The sequence below is a fragment of the Myripristis murdjan genome, chromosome 21 (genome assembly GCF_902150065.1).
Source record: "Myripristis murdjan chromosome 21, fMyrMur1.1, whole genome shotgun sequence".
Classification (NCBI taxonomy): domain Eukaryota; kingdom Metazoa; phylum Chordata; class Actinopteri; order Holocentriformes; family Holocentridae; genus Myripristis; species Myripristis murdjan.
In genome coordinates, this window is record NC_044000.1 from 24,406,576 (window position 1) to 24,433,057 (window position 26,482).

Here is a 26,482-nt window from a genome sequence, read left to right on the forward strand (position 1 = left end):
TACATGTTATTTCATATTTAGTATATCAGCTACTTCAGAGGTTCTGCAGTGACTTTGTGTTTACAGCTGGGAGCTCAGAGTCCAGTTTGCAGAATTCATCTTTGAAATTTGCAGAATTCTCATTAAAAACAGAGGAACTGGGGTAAAAGGTGCGTGCAGGCTTGTCGGTCAGCTTTGAGGGATTTTTTTTTTTAGTGATATTATTATCAACAAGTACTTTCTGAGACCAACTCATGCATCAAAGCTACACAAACTTCTTTCACTTACACAGATGTGGCTTTGTGAGGATCCACATGAGCAGAGTCGTCCAGTGGCTTCTTTGTTGGTGCCAACAGGTCAGCTCAGGTCAGTGAGGTGGAAGGCTGCTTCGAGGCTGACATCCACAACCTCAGCCAAAACACACTCTCAGAATATGCAGAAGCCTCAATCTCAATGATGTGGTATGACAGGAAGATTTGCAGAGGACCACTGAATTACTTCAATGCAGCTTCTAAAGGTGATCATGTAGATTGTTCTTAAACTCGATTTGACCCCAAAATCAGAGTTAGGGGTGTTGTATGATTGCATCCTGTATTTGGTGCCCTTTGAGGTCAACTTACTTGCATCAGTTATGGAAGATACTACGTACTACTACATAAAAATCCCCCGCCTTTGCAGTTGCAGCTGTCATGGAAATAGGATTTGATAAGGATTTCCCTTGGTGACAACATCTGTGGCCAGCTTATTTAAACTAGCTTGGTCAGCTGTGGATTTCATTTCCTTTCTCTTTAGATGACTGATGCTCCACGGCGATATCTGGAAGAGAGCCATTGACAACTGAGGATTATGACTGCCCTTTCCCTCCAGCAACTTCCCACAGTCTTTTGTTTTGCACCTCATTTTGCTTGTTTAAGAGATAATCTCGGAGATACGCAGAGCCCTCTGTGGCTGCTATCTTCACAAGAAGTTTCTCAATACAGGCTGCCAGTGTTGTTCCTCGGGATCACAAGTTGCTTTTAATATTCTTTCAATGACCACAGACACGCCTGTGCTGAAAGAAATGACACTGGCTATTTTGTCCTGTGCAGTGATATAAACCCAGGAGAAGGAGTCTCAGAGGGTGGGCAGCTTCTGCGTCAAATGTCTGACTTAAATTCCCATTTTCCTTCTATCACAAAGTGGTGGAAAATAATGTCTGGGCACTGAGTATCTTCATGAGACTGGCTCTCTGTGTGAACACTGACTTCTCTGAAAGCTTGGAGAAAAAGCAGAACAATGAGAAGTTACAAATACTGTAATATCTGGTTTCTGAAGATGAAGTGAGTGTTTGAAATGAGTGTATTCACACCTTTTTTTTTGTCACAGCAGCTTGAAGTGTTTTGATATCCATATGATGTTTTGGTGATATGTTTCTGAGTCTCAAAAGCCTATTTTGCACCATTTCACACAGTTTGAAACTATTTTTTTTTCATTAATATGCTGCAGTAGTGCAGTATGCATATTAGTACACTGGTTTAATTTTGTTTCCTGTGCTCACTGTGTAAAGAGGACGGGCACTTTGTACCAGTTTCCTGCTAACCACTGCACCTACATCTGAAAATGAAATGTGTGAATGTGTTAACGGCTTACAGAACCTGCGGCCTCTTTTAAAATGTAATCAATAAACCTTTTTTTTTTTTTTTTTTTTTTTGCTTACAAACCGACAAAGACCATCTCTGCTCTGAGCCCTTCTCCAAGCGCTTTGATTTTTTGATGAGGTAGAAGGTCACCCCTCAGAGGCAGGGACCTCTTTGTATTTTGTTTCTGCAGAGTGGGACATTTGGTTATAACCTCAGTGAAGGCAAAGTCATGTTTATTCAGTAAACTGAATGCTGTTACCTGCAGCTGTTTTCCTCGGCGCACTCTGTAGTGCAAGGAGTGAAAAACAACCGAGGAATGAAAAACAACTTGCAACATTTTAAATTCAAAATGCGTGATAGCACAAGACCAAGGACATTGTCCTCGTCGTGTCACATGGAAAATCCTTATGTTTTACCGAAATAACCTTGTTAAATAACATGCCTTTCACTGTTTCATAAGAAAAGATCACATTGGGAATTATGTTAAAGAAAGTACCCTGCATATTGGACCTTGTTTACTACTTCAAATTAAGAGGGAAACTGAAGTAATTAAGGGGGAACAACATGTGTTCTGAGTCAGGGTTGTGCTAATAATAATGTTTGACGAGGTTTAACGCTCAAAATTCAATCCTTGGACATATGCTCTGTTACAAGATGATGTTTGCAGAGATCTTTGATGTGTGCATGTGCATGTATGTGTGTTCATGCATCAGCCCATTTTACATGTTGAGCCAGTTCATTTACCATTCAGATGATGGCAGTAGTGTCCTGTGCCAAACCAATAGGAGACTTTTGAGCTCCCTAAATTATATTTATGCACATTTTGCTGTGGTAACTTTTAAAGTATAGGTGGAAGCTCACTTTCCTTTAACATTTTTCTTTATTTTGAAAAAATCCAGACACATGCATGTAGTTTGAATAATGACACAACAGCTGCTTTTCTGTCATTATCAAAACAATGCCTCTAAGTCTAGGAGAAAGCTCTCACTTACAAACACACACACATTATGTGTTTCAGTGTTTAAGAGTCACTGCTCATATGTGTGCGGTCTAAATTTTATTGCAGTGGCCTATTTACCACACCAAAAAAAAAAAAAAAAAAAAGTTTAGATGCTATAGATCAGGGATTGTTTTTCAAACTTTCTCATGTTCCAGACTGCCACGCTGACTCTCATTAAGTTGCAAAGTCCTCCCACTTAGGGTAATTTTGCCCTTGTGATCCTGAAATAAAAATACTGGTTTGTGTTAAGCATTAAATCATTTACATGTAATGGAACACTGACAAATAAGCTCAAAGTGATGAGATTAAAACATAATGTTCAAATCATTCATACATTTTTTGGTATTGTAACAACTTCTGATGAATTAAACTGGAGGTGAGTGATATTCAACTATTGCCTATTTTAGTCAGGACCCCCCTGGAAAGTCCCTAAAGGACTCCTGTGGGTCCCTGGAACCCACTTTGAGAACCACTGCTACAGCTGAAGGGCATGCAGTTCAAATAATGGAGGCCAGCTCATCGGCTGCAGCTTCCCCTGCTGTGTTAACCCACTGATCTTTCGGGATTTTCTGATTCTGGCAAGAGGGAGGATTATGTGCATTTCAAGTCTCTTTAAAGGGAACGGGAAGTCAGTGATGCCGTATTTAGCGGTGTTCTAGTGTGTGAAAATGCGGCCCTGGTCCTCTGTATGTGAGACAGTAGCTCAATTCTTGATTTAATGATTCTCTGTGGTCACGCATTATGAGAGGAGGGGGGAGTGCCCTGATGAGGTTTAGATATCTTTGTCCCCTTTATTTTCCAACAAGAGAAAGGCTTGTGTGTGTCTATCTGTATGGGTAAATGTGTGTGTGTAGGGGAGCGAGAACAAGTGGGCAAGTCATAAGACAAGCACAGAAAATAAGTTACACAATTTCAATCAAGATAAATTTGTATCTGTAGACTTTGTTGGGTTTTGTAACAGTACATAGTTTCCAGCCTGATGAAATCCAAAAGGGTACAGAGAACTCAGACCAAGATAATACCTGCCTAATTTAGCTTCGAGGCCTACCAAATAACAAACATGCTACGGCTTCTTGGTAAGGCCTACCATTTCCATTCATTTGCAGACAATCGGGTTGTTAACATGAATGGGTGAAACTGTCTCTTCCCACATGTAAATGACCACTGACTGCCATCCAGGCCTATTGTCATAGTGGGGGAACATTTTTACAGGGCAAATGAGGTAATAGCCCACATGTTAAACATCTTTTAAATTAAATGTCCCCTAAATCGATACACTTTAGGCCCTCAATTGCCATTTGAAAAGATTTTCTGAGACATCACCGTCTGAGAGGGTTTCTGGGTTACCCTTTATTTTATTCCTCCCGCATTAGGTGTTTACAAAAGTTGTTAACAAATGCAACACACTACAGCCCAATGGTGAGTACATATCAATGCCATTTTAATGGTTATGAACAGTGGATTCATAGTTTTTGCAGAGCATTGTTTGGCATGCTCTCCAACACTGTGAATTCACAATTCACAGATGTAACAAGTTGTTCACAAACGTTAACCATATCCTTATATGTGCCTACCTCTGTGTTACAGTGCTTTGGAAAGCATTTGTTAACCAGAATTATCTGTCCTATATTCTACCTGTGGTTTTACTCAAAATCAGGTATTAAAATATTCCTCATTTGGGGAACCAATAACCAATCACCAATTGGTCCTAACAGGCCAGTACAAGGGGTTAAAGGGGGGCGGAGGGGGGGGGGGGGGGCGTCCAGCTGTGAACACAAACCCGCCCATTCATCCAAACCGTGCGGGGAGCGCGCAGCGTCTAATTTGAATTGACAGCACCTTTGGCCAATGAAAACTCTGCAAAGCGTGACTCACCCTCTTTCGTTTCCAATGGAAGCGGCGGGGAGAGGTGGACCGCAGGAATCATACTTGGTTGAATGGCCATTAAAGCAGCAATCAGCAGTAAATAGCTTATGATGCCACGCTCAAAACAAGCGCCGAGAGGATACTCCGAGGCTGCGGGAGTGCAGTTTGGCACCGGATAGTCACTTATGAAATTGTGCTGCTGAATCGCCGCGGATTTGGTGTGCATGGACCCCCGCTGCAAATCAAACGTGGAGTCGGGCTTTGGGGATTTGGCCAGTGATGGACAGCTGTTGGACGCTGATTCAGCGCAGAGGTAGATGTTAACCTGATCATGCAATAACACACTACTGGGGTGTTTTTTGCTTGTTGTCGCTGTTGGGTGAGGAGTAGCGGCTGCTGAGTTCTCTGCTCTGCCGGTCAGCGCAAGTGTGTGAGGGTCGTGATGATGCTTTGGCCAAACGAGAGGATATAATCACCGACGAGGCTGCAATGTGTGGTCAATACAGGTGCATCAAGACTTGAACGGACCAAAACAGACACCGGGGATCCACCAACATGGGATTGCTCATCTCTTTTTCCGTCTCCCTCGCCTCACAAACCTCATCCCGCTCGCAAGGAAATAGCAAACATGTATGCAGATATAACGGATCCACAACGTAAATGATGATGGTGCGCTGTGATAGCTATGGACCATCTGAGTTGCGTAATGGTTTATTTCCTCCACAGTAAGCTCAGCTCTGCGATCTCTCGTTGGATGGTAATTGGGCCCAATGATGTAGAGCCAAATCCACCTGGATCTGACGTGCCCTCCTCTCACGGTGATACCTGCTCCCCTGTGACTTTTGCGCATGTTCAATTGATTTTTTTTTGTTCCCAGTGCATTTCACCACTCATGGGAACAGATTTGGTCATCGTCAGAGAAATCATAAAACTATTTCACAGTTTAAACATCTGAGAATTCATTTTCAGTTCTGAAGTGTGACTAAACTGGTGACACTACGGTTACACAACACAGTATATTCACTTTTTTGATTAAAAATGCACAGTGTACTGGAACAATAATCAGCTATGGGAAATGTATCCGTAGCCAAATTCATCTTAAGTTGAGAGAGGCTGTGTCTTTGGGACTAAGATAATTGCCTGTCATTCCTCTTCAGAGGAATAAAACTTACTCCGAAGTTTTTCGGCTCTCTCTCAGTTGTAGTCTGGTGTGACTGCTTTCCATTCTCCATCATGTCCAGATCAAATAGTGTCAGCCCACCCGGAGTCGGTGCGCCTGGGCTGAGGGGAGGGACTGAACACAAATCAGCTTGGGGCGAGTCTGAGTCCGTCGCCAACGGGTGCCCATACTCGGCCAGATCTCCGCGCAAGAAGCTCTCCCGGTCAAACAGCCGATGGAGGGAAGAGGATGATCCGGAGCACCGACAAACCGGACGAGCCTCCACGACGGTCAGCAGGGTCAGCTTCAGGTCCAGGTCAGCTTGGCAAGAACATGGAGAGGAAAGTCGAGACAATAACCGCACATCCCCTAAACGCCCAGACAGGGAGGTGAGACCCAAGTCGGTGGAGCTGGGTCTGGAGGAGCGGAGAGCCAAGCTCAGGACAGAGGAGGAGGAGGTCATGCCCGAAGTTCACTTTTCCATGGTGGCCTGTTGCAACAGCGTCATGCACATTTTCAAATCCAAGAAATTCCAGTCGGAGAAGTTGGAGAGGCTTTACCAGCGCTACTTTTTCCGTCTCAACCAGAGCAGTTTGACCATGCTCATGGCAGTGCTGGTGCTGGTCTGCACGGTCATGCTGGGGTTCCACTGCGCCGGGGGGACAACTGACATAACTTACGTGGTGGTATTTTCCATGGCCATCCTCCTCATCCTCGTACTTATGGTCGTTTGCAACAGAAACGGGTTTCACCAGGACCATATGTGGATTGTGTGCTATGTGGTCATATTGCTGGTGCTGGTGGTCCAGGTAATCGGGGTGTTGCTTGTGCAGCCGAGAAGTGCCTCAGAGGGGATTTGGTGGACCGTGTTCTTCATCCATGTTATCTACACGCTGCTGCCCGTCAGGATGCGCGCTGCCGTTATCACTGGAGTTATATTGTCCGCCATCCACGTGGCTGTTTCTTGGACGGTGAATGGCATGGACAGCTTTCTATGGAAGCAGGTATGTATGAGAATTACTTTGCTGAAAAGTTTTTATGCATCCTTACAGGCTAAATGAACTGAGCTGACAAGTCTGCAGTGTTAAGGCCCTGCGCAATTACGCACGGCGGAGTGTATATTCACTTTAAAGTTGCTCACAGTGTTGCGCTTGCACTCTCTCACAATCAAAGACTCTAACACACAGCTGTGATGTGATTTTTTTGTACAGTGCATTGCAATAATGATTTTAGTGGACCAATACTGTGGTTGATGTGTTATTATGTAATTTGCAAGTTATGAAACCATCAGAGACAATAGGAACCAGCAGAGAGATGTGCAACACAAGTATAAGTGTAGACTTTCAAGACAGCTTCAGCTGAGCTTTATGCTTGGTAGACAAGCACTACACCATGAGATGTGGATGCTGGTTGCCACGGAAACTGTATTGGCTGGCCTGCGTTCGTCTGACATGCAGACCAGTTTTAGGTCTTGTGCAAGTGCGTCTACACAAAACGCACTCAGAGTACTTAAAATGTCCTTTTATTTCACCAAATCTTGGCTCAACAGGTCAAAAATGACCTGCCGTGCGCAAAGCCCCCATGACCCGGGGCCTCGTGAAGGTTGCAAGACTGTACAGACTCATACAAGCAGGAATAATTTGATAGCCAATAGGGGAATAATCTGTTTAAGACAGTGACGCTTCTATCGAGAAATCCGCTGAAACACCTGCATTAACGTGAGGGAAGACAGTTATAAGACTAAAATGCTCATGAGAACGACTGAAGATGGCTGTATTTTTGCAGTGCAACTTGTCAGTTCCATCAGCCATACATTATAGACCGGCATAGCATGTTAGGCTTGTTTGTCATGCAGTTTAGACATGAAAATATGAAAATATTTCAACACTACTAAAAACCTGTGGCTTCACTGCCTGTGAAAGTGGCCACTCACGCTGAAGTATGGCTTCTTAGCAGGAGGATGTGGAGGTGTTTGTGTAGTATAGTGTAGTATCTGTTCTTAGTTTAATATCTGATACATCGTCTATAAGGGGACCCAATCTAACAAATTAATATTAAATCCAAATGCAGCTGAGCATCACGGTTATTCCAGTACAGCCTCATTTTCAGGACTAAGTTTGTTGAAAAATAGTTATTGCATTGTATGAAATATCATGTATATTATCCACAACAAAAAATCAGCAATACTCCTCTAAGCTAGTATTCCTATATGAAGTAGTGTATCTTTGGTATTCCTTAATAACCTTATTTTGCTCTTTTGTATTTTCTATACCCTGTGATGGCCCTATAGCTATTATTCTTATTGAATTATTATTCTTTTTTGTGAGGTTGCATACTGTCTTTTTGAGCACATTAACATATGAAGGATGTTTGTGTGGAATGCAGTTTATCTTACATTTGGATTTTATAGTTTGGTTATTGCTTGTTATATTTTTGAAAGATCTATTTATTGCATGTTTAAGCAACCGCTCAGACATGTAATAAACACTGTTCTCAGCTGATGTTGCCCATTTCTGGTTTAGCACACTTGCGATCCAAGATATTCATCACATTTGGGTTTCATGGTAAGACGATGATTTGGTTATCATAAATCATAAGAGAGCCAGTAATCATACAGAGCGAGGAGCACAGCATCAGCTTGTAAATAAATTCCAAGTCTGTGAAATCTGTGCAAACATTCAACATGAGTTTCACTTTTCTCGGTGATATCCCAGAATTTATATGCTGACACATACCTTTTTTTTTTTCTTTTTTTTTTTGGAAAAATGTTATTTGTGGCTCTCTCTCTCAGTTTTGGAGAGACTGGATTTAGGTTGTTGATTTTTATTTTATAGGATTTTTTTTCCTATTAAGCTGACAGCCATATAGTTCCAGAGGATATTGGTTTTTATGTGCTGGGCCAACATGTTCCTAGTAAAATTTGAATGCCTGAGGTTGTATTTTTACAACTCAAATCTCACTTTCAAAACTTTCCTCCAGAACTAGTGGTCTGTATCTGTCATGAACGTGTCGACACAAATGATCTTAATTTTCCACCATTATTTAAACATGTATTTAATGGCATTTTCTATTGGGTTATAGCACTTGGTGTAACCCCAAGTTGTGCTTGTAGTTCTGTTGGCATGGATTTTAGGTGAGGGTAACAACGTCACGCTGCTGAAATTCTCAGACCTTTTTCTTCTCTGTTTACTCTCTACTACCACACACACACACACACACACACACACACACACACACACACCTCTGAGTTTGGTTTATTCTACTGAACTTAATGTATTTACAGCACTCGTAAACATTTGCTGTAACAATGCAGCTCTGCCAGGGTAGCACTTAAAAAAAAAAAAAGCAGAGAATGGAAATAGTACATCAGCCCATTATTAAAGCTTTAAATAAGCTTGTAAATGAGCTATTCAGCAGCAGAAAATGAAAAATTAAAACTATACAATACAAAGCTCCCATTGTATTTTCAGGACATTATTAGTCTGCCCAGCTGTGTCGAGAGAATATTTGCTCCTTCTCATCTCATCTTTCAAAAGATAAAACATGCTTGCAGTGCTGCTCACAGTTTAAGCAAAATTTCCAAATAGGAATCCTCAAGGCTATTGTGTTTTTCTTATTGGGGAAAAAAAAAAACATTTTGGCTGGCAGTGAACACATGCACAAAATGTGTTATCTACTGGAAAGGTGCGACCAGTTCTCAGCTCTCTGCATATCTATGTAAGCAGCCTGCGAGTTCAACTTGTTGTCATTGTGGCATGTGATCCTTTGTCTAAGTGAATTTCCTCGAAAAGCGGACCGCCATTTGATGTCTTGATGTCAGTGTGTGGGAATGGGCTGCTGTATTTGTTGCTCTTTCCTCACCATGCTGTTGTTTTTAGCATATTTTATCTTCCGTGTTTACAGAGGTCCCTACTAGTCTCCGGGATAGACCACTGTGTTTATATGAAATCCCAAGATGACACTTTTTTTTTTTTTTTGCCCAAAGGCTCCCAGGAATACGCTGAGCTACCCCGATTCTGAAGAAATAACAAAATCGGTCCTCTTCACAGTCATTAACCTTTCATTCTATAACATTTCTTTGACAGTTGCAAATCATAGCAGTGCGCAACTTAGATTCTAGGAGATTTTCAGCTTTCATGTCCTCTAAAAGTTTTTCTGCTGATACATTTTTGAGCTGCCACATGCTTAACTCTCTCAGTTAAGCCAGTAAGATTTTGCAGTGCATTTCAGAAAGTGCACAAGCCCATTCATAACTCTTTCCATGAGCCCCTCTCACTCCCTATCAGAGCTCAAAAGCTTGGAAGTGCAAGCACGATCAGAGTATAATTGGCGTATGATTGGCTTTGCTGGTTTTTGCCTTGTAGCGTCACACCTACTCAGATTACAGATCTTCACCAAGAGCGTCTTGTAATGGATTTACGCGTCCTCCCCTGAGTTTTGTGGGAGAAGATTTCACCTGCAGTGTCTTCAAACTCATATGCACCAGCTACGGGTAATAAGAGAGCAAATCCTTAGTGATGAAGATGTCCAAGTGGCACACAGCACAGCGCACAGTTTAGTTTCATTTCAGCCTGAATTTAAGAAGTGGGTTTTTCATATGCCTTTCACATCTGCCCCTTCTTCCTTTTTTCTCTCCTCAAGGTGAAAGGCAGCTCTTTACCCCTGGTCGAGCATCAGTCCAGTCATGTCAGATTGCTCACTCAGCTGCTTTTCGTCAAGGTTCACACCAAGGATGTTTTGGGCAGTTTGGTCCAATTCTGGAGCGTTTACTCTTTTAGTTCAGTTTCACTCGGATGACAACAACGGCATTCAAACTCAGGTCACACCGAATGACCGCACTGACATGCCTGAAAATGTGTGTCCCCCCTCCTTTTAAGAGGACTTTGTTACAGTGTTTTATGAGAGAGAATGAAATCCTACTGACTACAGGAAATGGCCCCTTGACACGAGGTTTTATGGCTATCAAGAGACAGATGTGATCTGATAGCCGGCAGTTCCTCATGCTTCCACTTTCTTCATGTGATCATAACTGGTATAAACACCAGAGAGGGTAAATTATTTGAAAGGTGACCAAAACTATCTAATAAATGCCATGTGAATCCTTGCGACTTGTGTTACAAGCCTTGGTTACCTTGTAATTGGGCAGTGTGAACTTAAACAAATGAAACACAAAAAGGCAACAAAGTTCACTTTCCAACTGCAGTTTGGACCAACAGGAAAGAAAACTATCGGTGTGATCACACCCCTCAAGTATTCACACACTGTAATCCCTGCTGTTCAAAGCCAGTGGCAGTGACAGTGAAGCTACAGGACAGCTTTTTCTTTCTCCCGGTCTCTATTCTTGTCTGTCCCCTTCGCCCAAATCTCAGAGGAGGGCAGGTTAGCTGACCAGTCCCAGCTGGCAAGCTTCCAGTGGTAACAGGGTTTGCAGCCTCTCTAATTGAATTGCCCAGCGCTGTAACGTGCAGTCTTGCCAGAATTCAAAACAGATGTCCTCCTCATCTCCCCTCCCCTCTCTTACCCTCTTAAGCCCATCGCTCCTGACACAGACCTGCTTTTAATTTTCCTTTGAGAATCAACCCCTGCGGATGGCCTTTAGCCACCTTCCCCCCCTGCAGGACTGGCTACGTGCGCTCCAGAGCGACAAGAATGAAGTGCCCCTTGGGAAAACTGTCTAAATCAGAATGTAAACATGGGATCTTTCAGTGGTGGGTTCACTGCTTTGTCGACGTCCCCTGTTGCAGCGTCCAAATATATAGTTTCAGCCTGTGTTTAGTTTGTTTGATTGCATTTTGGAATCTGAGCGCCCAGAGATCAAGGGTGTGACACAGGGGATGCTGCCATTTTGGAGACAATATTAAAACCAAACATGTGGACGCACGGCAAGATTCAGGACCTTTCAGAAACCACTTCTGTCACACTCCCTCATGAGGGCAGAAGATTGTGCAGAGTACTGTCCGTATCTTAGCAACAGATTTCCTATTTCACAAACACTATCGGCGGCCTCTTGAAGCTTCCCCGGGAGCACCTGTGTGTTTTTTACCCCCCAAGTCTGGCCTGCCTCCACATCCTTTTGCATTCTGGGCCAAACTGTGACACAGAAGTCCTGCAAAATGTTCTGATGCCTCTGCAGAATGTCTTGACTTATTTTCCTGGAACAAGGGTGGCTATGCACTATATATTGAGATGCGAGTGGGTGAAAAATGCCTTTTTTTGTTGTTGCTGTTGTGAAAAAATTGGAGATATTTCAGTACAGTGGTGACGAGATTCTAAAGTAATACCAGTATATACAGCATATTTGTAGAAAATAAATGCATGATGCATCTGTTTTGCACAGAGCACAACAGTAATTCAACATGTAGTCACTTCATAAAAGCTTTTACTTTTCCTGATCTAAACACTGCCTGATACGTCTTAATACTGCAGTGCACAGGAAGTGATATTTTTATATTTCTGGCTACAGTAACAGGAGTTTGAAATAATCGGAAGAATAACTGGGTGGTTAGCATAAGCAGTGATCGCCACCATGGCTGCATAAACAAAGAAAAGAATGCAAACGACAGAAACTGAAACTTCATCAACAGGAAATCCAAGGAAAAAGATATCAAAAGATGCCGTCTCGCCCCCACTTTACACTTGCAAATCACTCTATATCTGCAAATACCCCTATATTGCAACACTTACGGTAAAGTGTAAGTAAAGTAAAATCAGTCATTCCAGTCGGCTGTAAGACATAAACATTTACATTTTAATCCAATCAAATCATACAGTAAATTGTAGGGATGTGAATGTGTGTAGAAAAATAATCCCATGACTTCTAATTCCACATGGATAACGTAGGTGGCTGTACATCAAGCCAAACATGCTGGATTGAAAGGCATGCAGCATACAGCGTGAATCTTTTGACCAGACAAGGAGCTAACACCGAGAATACATAGTTTTGGATCCATTACTGTTCTAACGCCAAGAAATTTCTCAGTCTCCATTTGAATAGAACACCAGAATATTGTGATAAATGGGCATGACCACATAAAATAAAAATAAGTGCCAGATTGTTTTTTGCACTCTCGGCATGCTGCAGAACATGAATCATCGCATTTACTACGTATTTCAGGCTTTACATGTTTAATTTTTCTGATCTAGTAATGGACGTGGTGTGGTTATCTGCTTCAGGGGTGTAACTCCGGCTTTTCCAAGAAGAAAGGACACATGGACAACATTTCTATGGTTTGTCATCCTGACATATGGGGCAGTACCATATCCACCTTTGCTAGCATCTGAGAAGTGATGCAGTTGTGCGTGTTGAACTTTTCCAAAGTCCTTTGACTGAGAAACCTCTCAACCTTGAATTCAGTCGTCATTCCAAGGTCTTCCAACCATTTCTCCCACTGTCTCAAGTTCTGCTTGACATTTTGAAGTACCTCGGTTGGAAAGTGTGTCTGGTTGTCTTCAGCTGTCTTTCTGAGTGCAAAACTCAGAAACAATTTTGTGATGACACCGGTGACACCCACACAGATGAACACTTGTCTGATACTTCATGATTTCTTGTTAGGTCTCCTTCAGGCCACCACTGCAAATGCAGGAAGTTTCTGTCCTCTTTTGCACCTGATCGAACATCGCCACATGTCCCACATAAATGCCACACGTTCCTGTCTGAATCTTAACAGCATTCCAGGCAGTGAACTGGTGAGATTAAGACCTTACAATAGCTGGACATTTAGTGACATTCACTGGATCTCAGCCCCAGAGTCAATGACCACACGCAGAGTTTCCTTCCTTGGATGATGAACTCCATGATGGGGGAGGTACCAGACCTTTCCATCTCCATGATCCTGCAGTTGTTGAGATACTCTCTCTGCGTAACCCTTATGTAGCTCTGCTTGGCCACCAAGAAGCTGTTAGTCAACGTGAGCTCCTCCTTCTTAAAAGGCATTTTCAGACTGTAATACCCTTCCTGAAGAATTTGTAGTCTTCTCTTGACATCTTTTTGTCCTCCTCATATGTCTTTTCATTGAAGTCATGGTTGTGCTGGGCTTTCAACAATTCTTCCAGTTTGCAAATCTTGTTATCCTGTTCACAGCAGCAATAGAAAGTCCATCCTCGGGTCTAGGATTGTTGCTTCCTTGCAGTGGGCCATTAACCATCCATCCCAACACAGTTCTTAAAGCGTACGGGCCATCCCCGCAGCTGGTGACCACCTCCCAAGGCTCCATTAACTTGGGAGTGTCGGTTCCAGTCAAAACAAGTCCACATTAGCCATTAGACAGTATTACTAAACTTCTGTGTTGCTTTAAAGTGCATGTAAACACAGCATGTGACACAGCACAGTCAATGTCCAATTTTACAAATTGCTAAACATTTTGTTCCCCTCTCATGTCTCTCTCTTCCACTAAAGACCCATTAAAGCCCATTAACAGTTCCAGTAATATTTTTAGTAGGCAAATTTTTATTTTTAGTTGTGAATTACCTTAAAACAACTGTAACTTTTATTTTTAACGGGTGGGCTTTAATCTACTTAAACCATTTAACTTTTAAGGTCTTCTTCCCACTTCCACTAATCTTGACAGATTGCCGTTTGTGTTGTATCTTAACAATTTAGATCCTCTTGCGGACATGATTCTTACTGCATGATTCATGAAGAGAAAATCCCCTGTTCCTTTGAAAAACGGCCTATTGCTGTAATTGTGAGCAGACTTAGATTCTTCAACAATGAAATCTGAAGTTGATGGATAGTTTCCACTTTCATTGTTCCGCTTCTATTGTGCTGCGGTCACCGAGGCTTGGCTGCAAGACTTCATTGCTTCATTCAGCTCATCTGACATTCATTAGCTCTAATTAGTTTGTTTGCTAATACAATGCTATGAACATGTTGTAATGTAATCTATGTGTGTGTGAGAGAGAGTGTGGGAGAGGGAATCATGTTGGCATTTAAGCAGATCTGCTGTGATGGTACGATTCAGTCTTTAGTCTTCACTCAGTGAGATTAGCAGCACCTTACCTGAGGAATTGCAACCTTTCAGCATCCTAGGACTATAGTGACTCATCCATTGTGGTTACTCCTTTTAATGCCAAAGTATTTTTTGATTGTTTTTCACACATTGAAGGAACAGTTCACCCAAAGTACAAAAAACATAATTTTCCCCACTTACCTTAATGTAAATTATGCTTTTGGATAGTTTCTGTGTGATTTGGTGAGTTTTCCAGTTTGCTGCAAACTTCCCCATTTGGATATTGTTATGTGGAGGTACCCTTAACAGCTAAGTAGAGGTGGATAGATACAGTGCTGCTTGTATTTTTCAGCAGGAAATAGTTCCCAATGAAACTCTTGGCCCCCGAGGGATTATTATATTATCTGAATTATGTTGGGTGCCCATGTCATTGTTTTTAAAAAGAGCTGCTGCTGTTGAGTTTTTCACATGTAAATCTGGAGCTCAACAAACAAATTCCCATCCGGGCCAATTATATTTAAGTGCAGGGAGGCTGGGTACATTACAGCATACTGGAAACTTTGCCCAATCACACCAAACTATTTGAATGGATAGATTAAATCTATCATCAGTACTTCCTCTTCTTCTTCTTCTTGCTCCTCAAAACAAATGCAAAGGTGTGATGTCAGGGAAGCAGAGAGGTGAAAAGTAAGAAGAATTTTTTTTAAATGAATTTTGAGTGAACTGTTCCTTTAAGCTATTTCAGGCTTTAAATAGACATAAAGTGTTACCCTTCTGCTCAACAGTATCACCATAAGGTCGATAGATAATAGACTTTAATGTCTTTCTAATCAAATGTGTGGTCACACTGAGAACTCCTGGTCTTGTTTCATTTATTTGCATTCCGTTCAGGCTGCCTTAGTTTTTGTCATTAATTAGTGCTGGCCTGCCGCTATCAGACATGGAAATGCCAGATGCTTTTAACTGGCTTTCCTTCATGCCTCAGCCTTGTAAAGTTTGTGGGCCAAGGCCAAGCCCTCTAATTTGCATGGTTAACAACGTTGGATAATTATGGGTTAGAGCAATAACATGGCTCTGACAGAATAACTATATACATAAGTACAGATCTATCTATCTATCTATCTATCTATCTATCTATCTATCTATCTATCTATATGCTGATTATTAGATGTGGTTTTTGTCTAAGAGCTGCCTCAAAAAATGAAGAAATTTGGAATTGTTTTGTTTTGCAATCCATTTTCCCTGAGGGGATCAATAAAGTTTCATTTCATCTAAATCTAAACATGTTCTGTGTGACTGCCAAACAAAACATGGTACATCACTTTGATTATGTTTACCTGAAACGCCGGTGCAACTGACCGGCATTATTTATGACAATGGAGGAGGATGATGAAGATAGAGAGAGGGAGGCAGATGAAGGCTGAGACTGAAGGGAGTGTGAGGGAAAAGGAGGGAAATGATGGGACAGCTCAGAGTATAAACATTCATGTATATTTGGATATAATTGCATATTTAAAGCAACTGATTTTAACTGATTATGAAGTAGCCTAAATTTAATAATGATGCCTCTATATGACCTACATAAGCAAACAAGAGCATCAGTGAGAAGATTGGCTATTTCTATATAGTTACTCTAAATGCCTGTTTCCGGGTCGGTATTGGATTTAGCTGTGTCGGTTTCTTTTTAAGTGAAGCCAGGCCAAACTTTCAAGTGTTTGCTGCGGTCAGCCATGGTTCAGGATGTAAACAGAAATCTCCTCTCACATGAACAAGGCCAGATCACGATCTTTATGATACAAGTTGGTGGTGCTCGTGGGAAATGCACATTCTGGGAAACACTATTGCTTTTGTCCAAAGGGGCCGCCAGAATCACCACAAGTTTCTTTGTAGTTTCTTTAAGGACTTCTAAGACAAAAGTAATGTGGTGTGTGTTGAATAATAATGCAGAGTAATCTACTTATTAAACTCCACATGATGGGAGCTGTTTGAGTTGATTTTCGATGCCTGTTAGTTATTTGATCATTTCTTATATGAACTGTGACTCTCAGCCAGCTTGTGTTTTCCTGTCCGTCTTTTGAAAAGAGGACAAGGGCTGTTCCCAATTCACAATTTCCAAAGTTGACTCTTCAGCCTCCCCACCACCGATTTTTTTTTTTAGACTGCGTAGAACTGACTTACATATGCACAAATGCTCATACACATATACTGACACATCTATATCCACAGCAGAATAAGACAAGTCATCACTATAGAGGACCATGTTGGAAAATTTGAAAACGTTATTCTTGATGATAAACACTCCTGCCACTGACGACCAGAGCTTCATTGTTCTCCAGGTCAGACTTTATTTCTGGTTGGAGGGACGGCCTGGTGACTCATTACATCAGATTTTGTCTGCAGCGATGTTATGTGTGTGATGGGAAGTTACATTAACCTGAAGCACATCCTCTCATGCTCACCTCTCTCAACCTTTCATTGCATCTATGTATATAGGCCTAATGTAAAACATCATATTTCCATTTCCTGTCCTGCAGTCTATAAATATCCAACACTGTTGGATTTTCAGGTATAAAAGACTGCACGGACACCGTCTAGTCATTTAAATCAGCAATATTGCTACTTTGCATGAGTAACCACTGAGATAAATTGCCTGTAATTCTGTCCCAGAGCTTTGTTGCTTCATATGACTGTAGTGTACTCTTTGGCTGTGTAAGGCTCAGTTGTGCACCACCTTAAAAAATGGTATTTTCCTCGGCCTGGTCATGTGTCTCGGCCCCTTGGTGACCTCCGGGGTGAGCCACTGACAGATTCTGCACTAGGGCAGGATCAGGTCAACTTCATTGACATTGAAGTTGGTTTGTTGTGCGAGAGTAACACTCCATCTCAATTAAGTTATTTAGCATGATCTCCCTGCCTCTGTCTCTCTCTGGCTTTCTCCTCAGGAGAAGAAAGCCATATCCTTTATGAGGTGCCTGGCAAATGAATCATGCTTGAGCGCCGTCAGATAGTCCAATTCATTGCCAGGCATATGAGGTTAGGTAGTGTCTCACAGTTGCATCTTGCTTTGTGCTACAGTGTGTTGAATCATCTTATTTGTAGCTATATGCAAAACACAATGAAACTGTGTATGTTGTCTATACTGTTGTTTTTGTTTACAAACCTTGTGACTCTTGTTTTGGTGATGTTATCACATCAATTGAAGGCTTACTTGGTCTCTGTGGGTTGAATGTTTTCTTATGACCTCTTGGTCTCATGAGACCATTTAAAAAACCATCCAATAAGGTAAAAAATTTACTGTCATTAAGTTAAAAAAAGATTGTTCTGGGCAGGAACAAATCCTTGGCCAGCGGGCCCGGTTAAAGCCCATGTATGGCAAATAGTAAAGAGAGTTGTTTAACTGTATGCACAGTCTTTATAAAAAAAAAAAAAAAAAAAAAAACAGAATTTCCCTGGTTGGGATCAATAAAGTATATCTATCTATCTATCTATTCATTCCCACTTCCACTGAACTATAGCTTCTATCTAAAAGTAGGAGAATCCTTCAGTCCTGACCAGTGTTACATAACTGTTAAAATGCAGTTGGATTCGTGTTTTTAACTCCCAGCAGCTCCCTTGGCTCAGCTGACCATGTGTCACTCCACACATGTTAGCATGGTTTGGTAAGCAGCAAGGTCACCTGACCTTATAGTCCACATGCATAACATTTGACTGGTCAGAGCTGCATAACTACTTGAGTGAGGAGGGGCTGCTCTTTGAAAACACTTTGTGACATTATATATTTCTAGAAGCATGTATGAAATTGAAAATAACAGCTGCTGCAAGTGTGAGCAATGGCGAGGTTGGGATTTGCGGATTTATGCGATTGGCTCACTTCCTCCTGGCTTTGCATTAAACCTACAAGACAGTATAACACCACCTCCACAAATATCCGTCTGCCACTGAAACCAGCTAGAACAATTGTTGCAAATGTCAAACCACATCAATTTTGTGATATATGATTTTGATCCTGGCTTGCTGCTTCATGCATCATCATGCTTTGTGCTATGAATTTCTGTGTACCTGTCTGAGCGATGTATATATTTACTGTACTGCACTTATAATGGGATTACATTAAGTCATTTTCTCTGCACTGCTGCTGGCACTGACAGCTGTGAGCACGGTAAATCCCAGGGATGAAAAATACAGAGAAAATGTAATTGTTGCCTTGAACTGAGTATCTCTCATCAATCTTATTGATATATACCGCTTGACAGGGATAGAACTTTTTCCTTAATTTCTGTCTCCCTTTGGCTGCAGATTATGAGTGTGTGCATTTCAATATTAGAGCATGCAAGGCCTTAAAGTATATGTGGCATTCTTTTATGCTGGAGTAACGTCTAGGAGAACGTCCAAATATGAACTCAGCCAAACTCAATGTATGTATTCAATTTATGGAATTAAATAGCTGCAGCACGAGTTGTCACAGTTTCTACTTTGTCTTTACATTTTTTTTTTTTTTTGCTGCTGTGAATCCCATTTGAATACACCACTTTAACTCTCTGCTGCCCAGACACTGGATAGGTGGTTGTTCAGTTAGCAAACAGTGCTCTCTGTTCCCATGGCGATTAATACAACAGCAAATAGTACGAACAGAGGGACAGATAATAGATCAAAATAAATCTCTCTGACAGTAGTCAAACAATGCTGGGATTTATTTGCCCACAGAGAAACAATTTAAGGTATTGTTGAGTTGGCGGAGCTCACCAAGATTAAGACAAATCCTCATTGATGGATCATAATTTTATAAACTCTACGCCTTATGAGTTGCTGTTATTTACCGGCAAAGCTCTTCAGCCTTGCCCTGTGATAAAAGGTGATATGTGTCGCGTTTGTGAACATCCATTCGTCATTATAAAATTTTTGCGATATCTTGGTGTAATTACGTCAACAAGTAGGGCCAAGGTCAACATGACTGTTGACAGAGAGGATGTCTCTACTCGTCACCTCTCGTCCTCCCCTGCTGTCACACCTCTGCATTTGCTTTGAGGAGCAGGAGGAAGAAGAAGTGCCGATGACTGAAGTGATTTTGCCATCTGCCTTTCATGTGTTCTAGTCTACCGTCTGCGGTGGCGAGAGACACTTAAAGCTTTTTGTCAGTGTGTGCTGGTCTCGTGTAGTCAGATGTCAAGTCCCTCAAGCTTTGAGTGGTCGTCTGGTAAACGCTGCTCTCCAGCCAGCGGCAGCTTGTTTACAGGCTACAGCTTATCAGCATGTGTCCTCATTTTGCCTGTAAAATTTTGTTCAGCCAGGATCGATATACAACCACCTAGCTACTAGCCATTAACCTCTACAAGGATCTCTGATGCAAATGTTGGCCTGCTCCTCATTTGGGGGTCAGAGAAAGCACAAGAGGATGACAGATCAATATCTAGTAAGTGGCAGGGTCTCGGCAGAGGTGCTAGCACATCGCTACCTTTCAAATATTGTAAACATAATGTCGGTAGTGCCTTCTTTGGGGAAATTTTGTGTGGTTTGCACACTTGCATTGGAAATGAGTTGAAAGCTGAGATGTCCATCTTTGAAAATGATCCTGAGAATGACATTCGGTGTGTATGGTCACCCACCCAGCCTCTGACAAGATTTCAAAAGTGACTGACAGCAAATGCGGCCAATCGAAAAGTCACTGCTGGACTCCAGCAGACAGGAAAAACAGAAAGAAAAGTTTCCAGACCTCAAGTCGTCTTATCGCCTTGAGGTCTGCCCTCGCTAAGTTGTTAGACTTAAGTACAAAGCACAGTGGAGGAAGTTTTGCTCTGGGTTTGTGTTCCTCACCAAATCAAAAAGCTCGGAAGTCTCTACAACAGAGTTTCTGCTCCCTATGGTGGCTGCAAGCGTACAACTTCACAGAGTTTTTGGCTTGTGTAAAGTTGCCATTTTGACCAGCTCCTCACACCACTGTGGACAGCACTGTGATGCACTGTGATGCATGCCAGCAGTAAGAAGTCTCTGCCCCTCTGCAGCGGGCTGGCCTGCGACTTCCCCCAGTCTTTCAAAATGGTGTGAAAGGAAGTTTGGTGCTTGATGTTTATTTGCTCTAGCTCCCTCTTACTGTTTTCCCACACAATATAAAAAACTGTGTTGAGGATGGTAGCCGCTGTCAGTCCTCTTAGTAATTACACAAGTGTCTCAAAAAATGTGGTAATGACTTATTTATGTTAAGGAAACATCTAGCACCTTTAGGCGGACCGTGCCTCGGTGCAGTATTTCGACCTGGTTATTTTGCTGGAGTGTGTGACTGTAAGGAACCTAATGGTCCATGGGCGGCCAGCTCTTGGGCTGTTGTATTGCAGGCTGTTGACAGCTCAGGCTTTCATATCCGCTGAGGGAGGACACACAGACGTCTCCCCCGGCTTCTCTCTAGGTTTTTCCTTCATGAATGAGTCATGGCCTTAATGAGAACAGTGTCCTCTAAAAATGTCATCCTGTCTGACATCTGAAACACATTTGTGTAACACGCACAGGACATGAAATGCACACACAAACACAGATTATTTCTTCTTGATGACATGCTGAGACTTGAAGGTGACCTCTCGTCAGCATGTATAGGTCGAACGAGTGCCGGATGTACGTGGCGGTGACTGAAGGCTCCAATCGGAGTTGAAGGCTTATTTATCAGTGCTGGACAGGAGCTTCTTGTACCAAACAAAAGCAAAAATAGAGACAGGCAAAAATGAAGGGACAGTTGTTGTGGAACAGTGTATATATAGGTTGTTATTTTTTCCTGAGTTTACAGATATCTACAACCTATTTTTATTCACATTGGGGGATTTGTGACAGTGGAGCTACAAAAAATCCCAGGCTTGAGGCTGTTAGAAAATTTCATCGAATGCGCGAGGAGAAAGTGTGGGCTCTGTGATTTATTCTGTTCTTAGTATTCTATCGATGTTTCTATTGCAAGGCCCTCCTTTAGATTCACTGATCCTCATTTGTGTGACTAATTTTCCTTGAGAGAATAACTTTTTAACGGTGGAATATCTTCCCTGAAAGATTCTAGCTGTGAAGCAAGCTGGAGTCCGCTGAATGAGCTCGTACATCATCGTCACAACACTGCTCCGGGTAGCGTTTGCTCTCATATCCTCTGCTGCCATTAAGACAGAGCTGCGTCCGCTCACCCCGTCCCTAACCCCAGTCTCGGCAGCAGTGTCCCCCCCACCCTCACCTACCCACCTGGCTGATGACAGAGCCGTGTGAAAAAGTGCACCCCAGTGCTGGAGCTGATTCCTCATCTTGTTCCTCTCACCTCTTGGGTAGGGGAGTGAATTGACAGGCTTGCGTTAAGAGAGCGCGGCCTGGTGTGATGTACCAGTGTGGGTTGAGAGTGATGAGGGAATCCCCCCCCCCCCGCCCTCGATGTGGACACACAGCAGGGTCACAGCGCTACCTCTTAGCACATGTATCCTTGCTCTGCCTGTTTGCCTTGTCCATGTCTCCTCATGTACCTACATTAAACTTCTGAAGTTATGCTAAAAGGGAAGTTCACCAAAAATACAAAAAAGTGTGAAAACTGGTGATTTGGCAAGGTTTCCATCCTGCGGTTTTCTCTTTCTTCTTTCACCCAAGTGCAGTGGGAATGGATAGGTTTTTTTATTTTATTTATTTATTTATTTATTTATTTATTATTATTATTATTATTATTATTATTATTATTATTAATTAATTAATTAATTAATTAATTATTTTTTTTTAATTTTAGGTTTATCATTAGTGACATTATTTATTAGGGGTGTGGGACTTTTATGATTTAACTCCGATTATTGGGTGTCCAATTTGATTTAAAATTGATTTTTGATTTGGAATGATTCCCCGATTACAAACTGATAATTGTTTGGAAATAAATGGAAAGGAGACACTATTGTTATGTTCCTTTTTTTTTCCTCTCTTCTTTTTTAACCACCCCTATTAGTTATGGGTTAGCTTTATTCTTAATTCTCTACCTTGTGTTCTTAAATTGTTTCTCAATGCCCTCGCTTTTTTTTTTTTTTTAAATTATTTATTTTCATTATTTTCATTATTATTTCTTTTGTTTGTTTGTTTGTTTGTTTGTATGGTTGGTTGTTTATTTTTATCTCCCTGTGCCTCTGTATTATTCACTCATGTTTCAGTTGTTATTCAAATTGAAAATGAAAATAAAATTTTGTGCAAAAAAAAGTAATGGATAGGTATATATCTCTATATTTATATTTATACATCTATATCTCTAAAGATGAAGAGGTTCATTGGCAACTATTTCCTAATTTCTATTCTTATTTCCGATCCAGCCTGAAGGAGTGCAAACTCACTTGGATAGACAGAGTTTGCTGTTGTTCTCCAAGCAGGATATCATTCCCAACGAAACTCTTTGCCCTCAGAGGCAAATGAATTATGTCTGGTATCCATGTGATTGTTTTTGGAAAGACCTCTCGCTGTTGAGTTTCTCACACGTTAAGGGTTGACAGCTTGACTTCCACAAACAAATATCCATCCACTGCTGTTTAGTGGGGTGGGGTGAAGAGAGACAGAGAAGGTTACAACAGACTGGAAACTTCGCAAAATCAGAAAAAAACTTGGGATAAGTTGGAAAATATATATACATGTATACTGTTGTTGTTTTTTTTGTATTTTGTGTGACCTGCTCTACTGCTTTTATACAGCATGCTCATCCCAAACCAGGGACACACACCATGTCTTGTTGTTCCTGTATCTTTCCTTTGAGCAGCTCTGGCTACTTAAAGTGTTGGAACAGCTTGTTCCCAGGTAGGTGGATGCCCAGGTTAATAATCGTAAGCACATGTGGGGCTTGACTCTCCCCTCCTCTGAAAATGGCCATCGTATCTCCCTAGACCGCCATAAACTTCCCCATGGATAATTTTACCACAACTCACAAATCTTTTAGTAATCTTCATCCCTCATTTTTCATGCAAAGAGGATGATCTCTTAAGCATCCCCATATTTAATTACGCAACAACACAACAACACACAACAATTTCAATATTTGTGAACATGATCAACACTATAAACCAGAGAGCCGAGACCCGGAAATATGAGCCTGAGATTTTCTTTGGACAATTAATTATGAGGCTGACCTGCTTACTCTGAGCTTATGCACACTTAAGCAGCCCAATCCACTAAGGCAGGGATCAGATAGGCCTTTTTTTTTTTTTTTGTGCTTCTGCTGCTCAAATGTAAAGCACAGCTGTGAGCATTTCTGGCGATAGAGACACCAAGAGCTTAATGAGTGTTGCGTCTTTCTTGTTGAAATGCAGCTATGTAATTCGGGATAACTACATAACCTGAAGTAACAAAGGGGATAACTTTGTCAAAGGCTGTACTTGCTCTTGAAGAGGAGGATGAAGAGCCCATTCTAAAAGTGAGAATGTACCTAAAGTTAAAGTTACTGACCGGGAAACGGTAAGGCTGATTACCTCCATCAAGGCGGTCATTTTTTCGGTCTGACATTGATTTGATGGGTGGCAAAATATCCAAAAGTTGCATAGTTAAGACAAAAAGTGTGGCTGCTGTCAAAACATATGAAAAAAAAAAAAAAAGTTCTGTTTGATCAGGGGTTATTGTTTCTTCTGACGTTTCTATTGTTTCCATGTTTTCATTCTCAGTGAAGCCATAGCCTACATCGGTGTGACATCACAGCTCTTGGCTTTCTTTGGCTGTGGGACACACACACTTTCGTTTACATAACCTGACTTGTTATGAGTAGGGCAGAGCAATAGCTTTGAAATGCCGAAATTGAGGGGCACAACCTTTAGTGTCTGTGCTGACATCACTGTTTGTCTTCCACGTGATGTAAACCTCGCTCTGCCAGTCCAGTCCAGCTCTCTCACAGTGAATTAGATAAAAGGGAGGGAGGTACTAACTATTTCATTAAGGACAACAGTGTCACAGTCCACTATGCCCTTTACACTGTAGGGTCCTATTACATCGCTGTTATGTTTAAACAGTTACTCCTATACCAATGTTTTTATGCCCATATGGGGAAAATGAGTAAGTGCCTGTTCCAGAGAGGAGCTTAGGGAATCAGGCTTTATAATCCATTTCTGTCCGCAGCTGGATGACCTCATGGACCAAGACTGTTGCAGAGTAAAATTCTTGACCTCTAGCATTTTGCCGGGGAGATGTTTTTTTTTTTTTTTTTTTTTTTTTAGGTGCAGGAATCGAGTCGTGGTTTGAAAAAAAAAAAAAAAAAAACATATCCTGACCAAAGTGTGTACGTTGATATGGCTCACCTTGAAACTGGGACCTGATTTATTGTTTTTTTTCTCTGTGTCTTATATGTTGTGACACATCCATGTTGATTAGATGAGTGCTCCGCTCCGTTGCCTGCATAGGGGATGTTTTTCCTCCCCCGTCTTGTAGGCCTGCTCCATAGTCAATGAACAAGAGGAAAACAGAGACAGGAGCTCACCCTGTCTCTGTCTGCCTCTTTTGTAGCTGCAGCTGGAACGGGGATCAGATCCCAGGTTGAATCTCATGAATAGAATAACGCGTCTTCTGCCGTGCGCGTCTCTGACCTCGCATGCTTTAAACATGCAGGGTCCATGATATCCAGGGAAGCGATTAGGACCAGCTGCCTGCCTGGATGTGTGCTATGCTGATCTCCATCCACGAGGCCATATGCTCTCTAATGTAACCAGAGCCTCCGATTGGACACAGTGTGTTCTTTCCTGCATTGCATGCATTATTGGTCCTGGACGATAATTGGGCCTTAGGCTTACTGTGAAGCGGCTTTGGAAACAGTCCATGAAGATGCAGGCATTTCTTTTGGCCATTTGCAGGGTTCAGGACTCACATCTGTGGCTCATCTCAGGATCATTAACAGCATGGCATAAACTTTACTCCAGAGACAACATGCTTTTTCCAATTTATGGGCAAATAATTAATCAAGACATAGTGCCAATCACACTAATTCATAACATAATCTTATCCCTCCAGTATTTGGATTTTGCCTCCAGTATATTTGGTAGGAAACACATCACTGCTATGCAATAAGTGTGGTGCTGTTTAAACACTGTTTCTCACAGTTATTTATTTATTGATTGATACAAAGGAAATACAAAGTTAAAGCTGCACCGGGTACCTTTGCATGCCCTTATGCTCCAAATTGCAGTGAGACATCACTTTTTGAATCATTTGAACTTTAATACCCAGAATTCATACAATGTGTCATCAGTCAGCTGTGCTCGTGTTCACCAGCTCACACACTTTGTGATCGCTTCATACTTTTGATACATAACTGGTTTGTCAAAGGGCCAAGAGAGGCTAAAAGATCTAATGCTGCCGAGTCCATCTTTCTTTGGATGATTTGCCTGCTTGCTGCTTTTTATCAGTAAAATTTACATTTTTGAGTGCTGATTCATGAATGTTATTGGGTGGAGATTTCCTGCTAATACTTAGACACAACACCCAAAGTTTATTCAGGCAAATGTGGTGAATTTATGAAGTCTCTGTTTATGATTTGATGATTTAGGCGATAAGATAGGTGTGTTTATAAAAAATGTTATTTTGACATATTTTGGGACTTTGGCAACTTTTGTGCCTCAGCAGCGAGTGTTGGCGAAGCGCTGAAATGGTTAAATTATGTAATGCACTTAGTTATGTGTGTGCATGATGCCATAGTGTGCCTCACAGGTTGTCATTGTCAAGGTGGCATGAAGAGTCCATTATGTCCATTATGTGCCATTATGCTAATTGTGGAAAGCGAATTGCATTATCATGAGTAATGAAGGCGAATTATGCAAACCTCTCCTTGTATCTTCAGATTGCTGGGTGTTTGGGGGGGGGTTGGTTTTTTTGTGTGTCATGTTCAAAGTACAGCACTCATCGCGGGGACTCACTTATGAAATGCTGACGCGAGAGACAGTCACTGCTGCGATGATTATGC

General features: G+C 41.7%; 1 protein-coding gene across 1 annotated transcript in view; it reads left to right on the top strand.

The window, feature by feature from the left end:
• Positions 1-4,510: 4,510 nt before the first annotated feature.
• The window catches only part of adcy5 (adenylate cyclase 5), a 102,187-nt gene continuing 80,215 nt past the window's right edge, over positions 4,511-26,482 (top strand). The window contains exon 1 of the mRNA XM_030081333.1: positions 4,511-6,627. Within this exon, the coding sequence (XP_029937193.1) occupies positions 5,698-6,627 (930 nt within the window). The 5' untranslated portion in view covers positions 4,511-5,697. The remainder of the gene's footprint in view (positions 6,628-26,482) is intronic.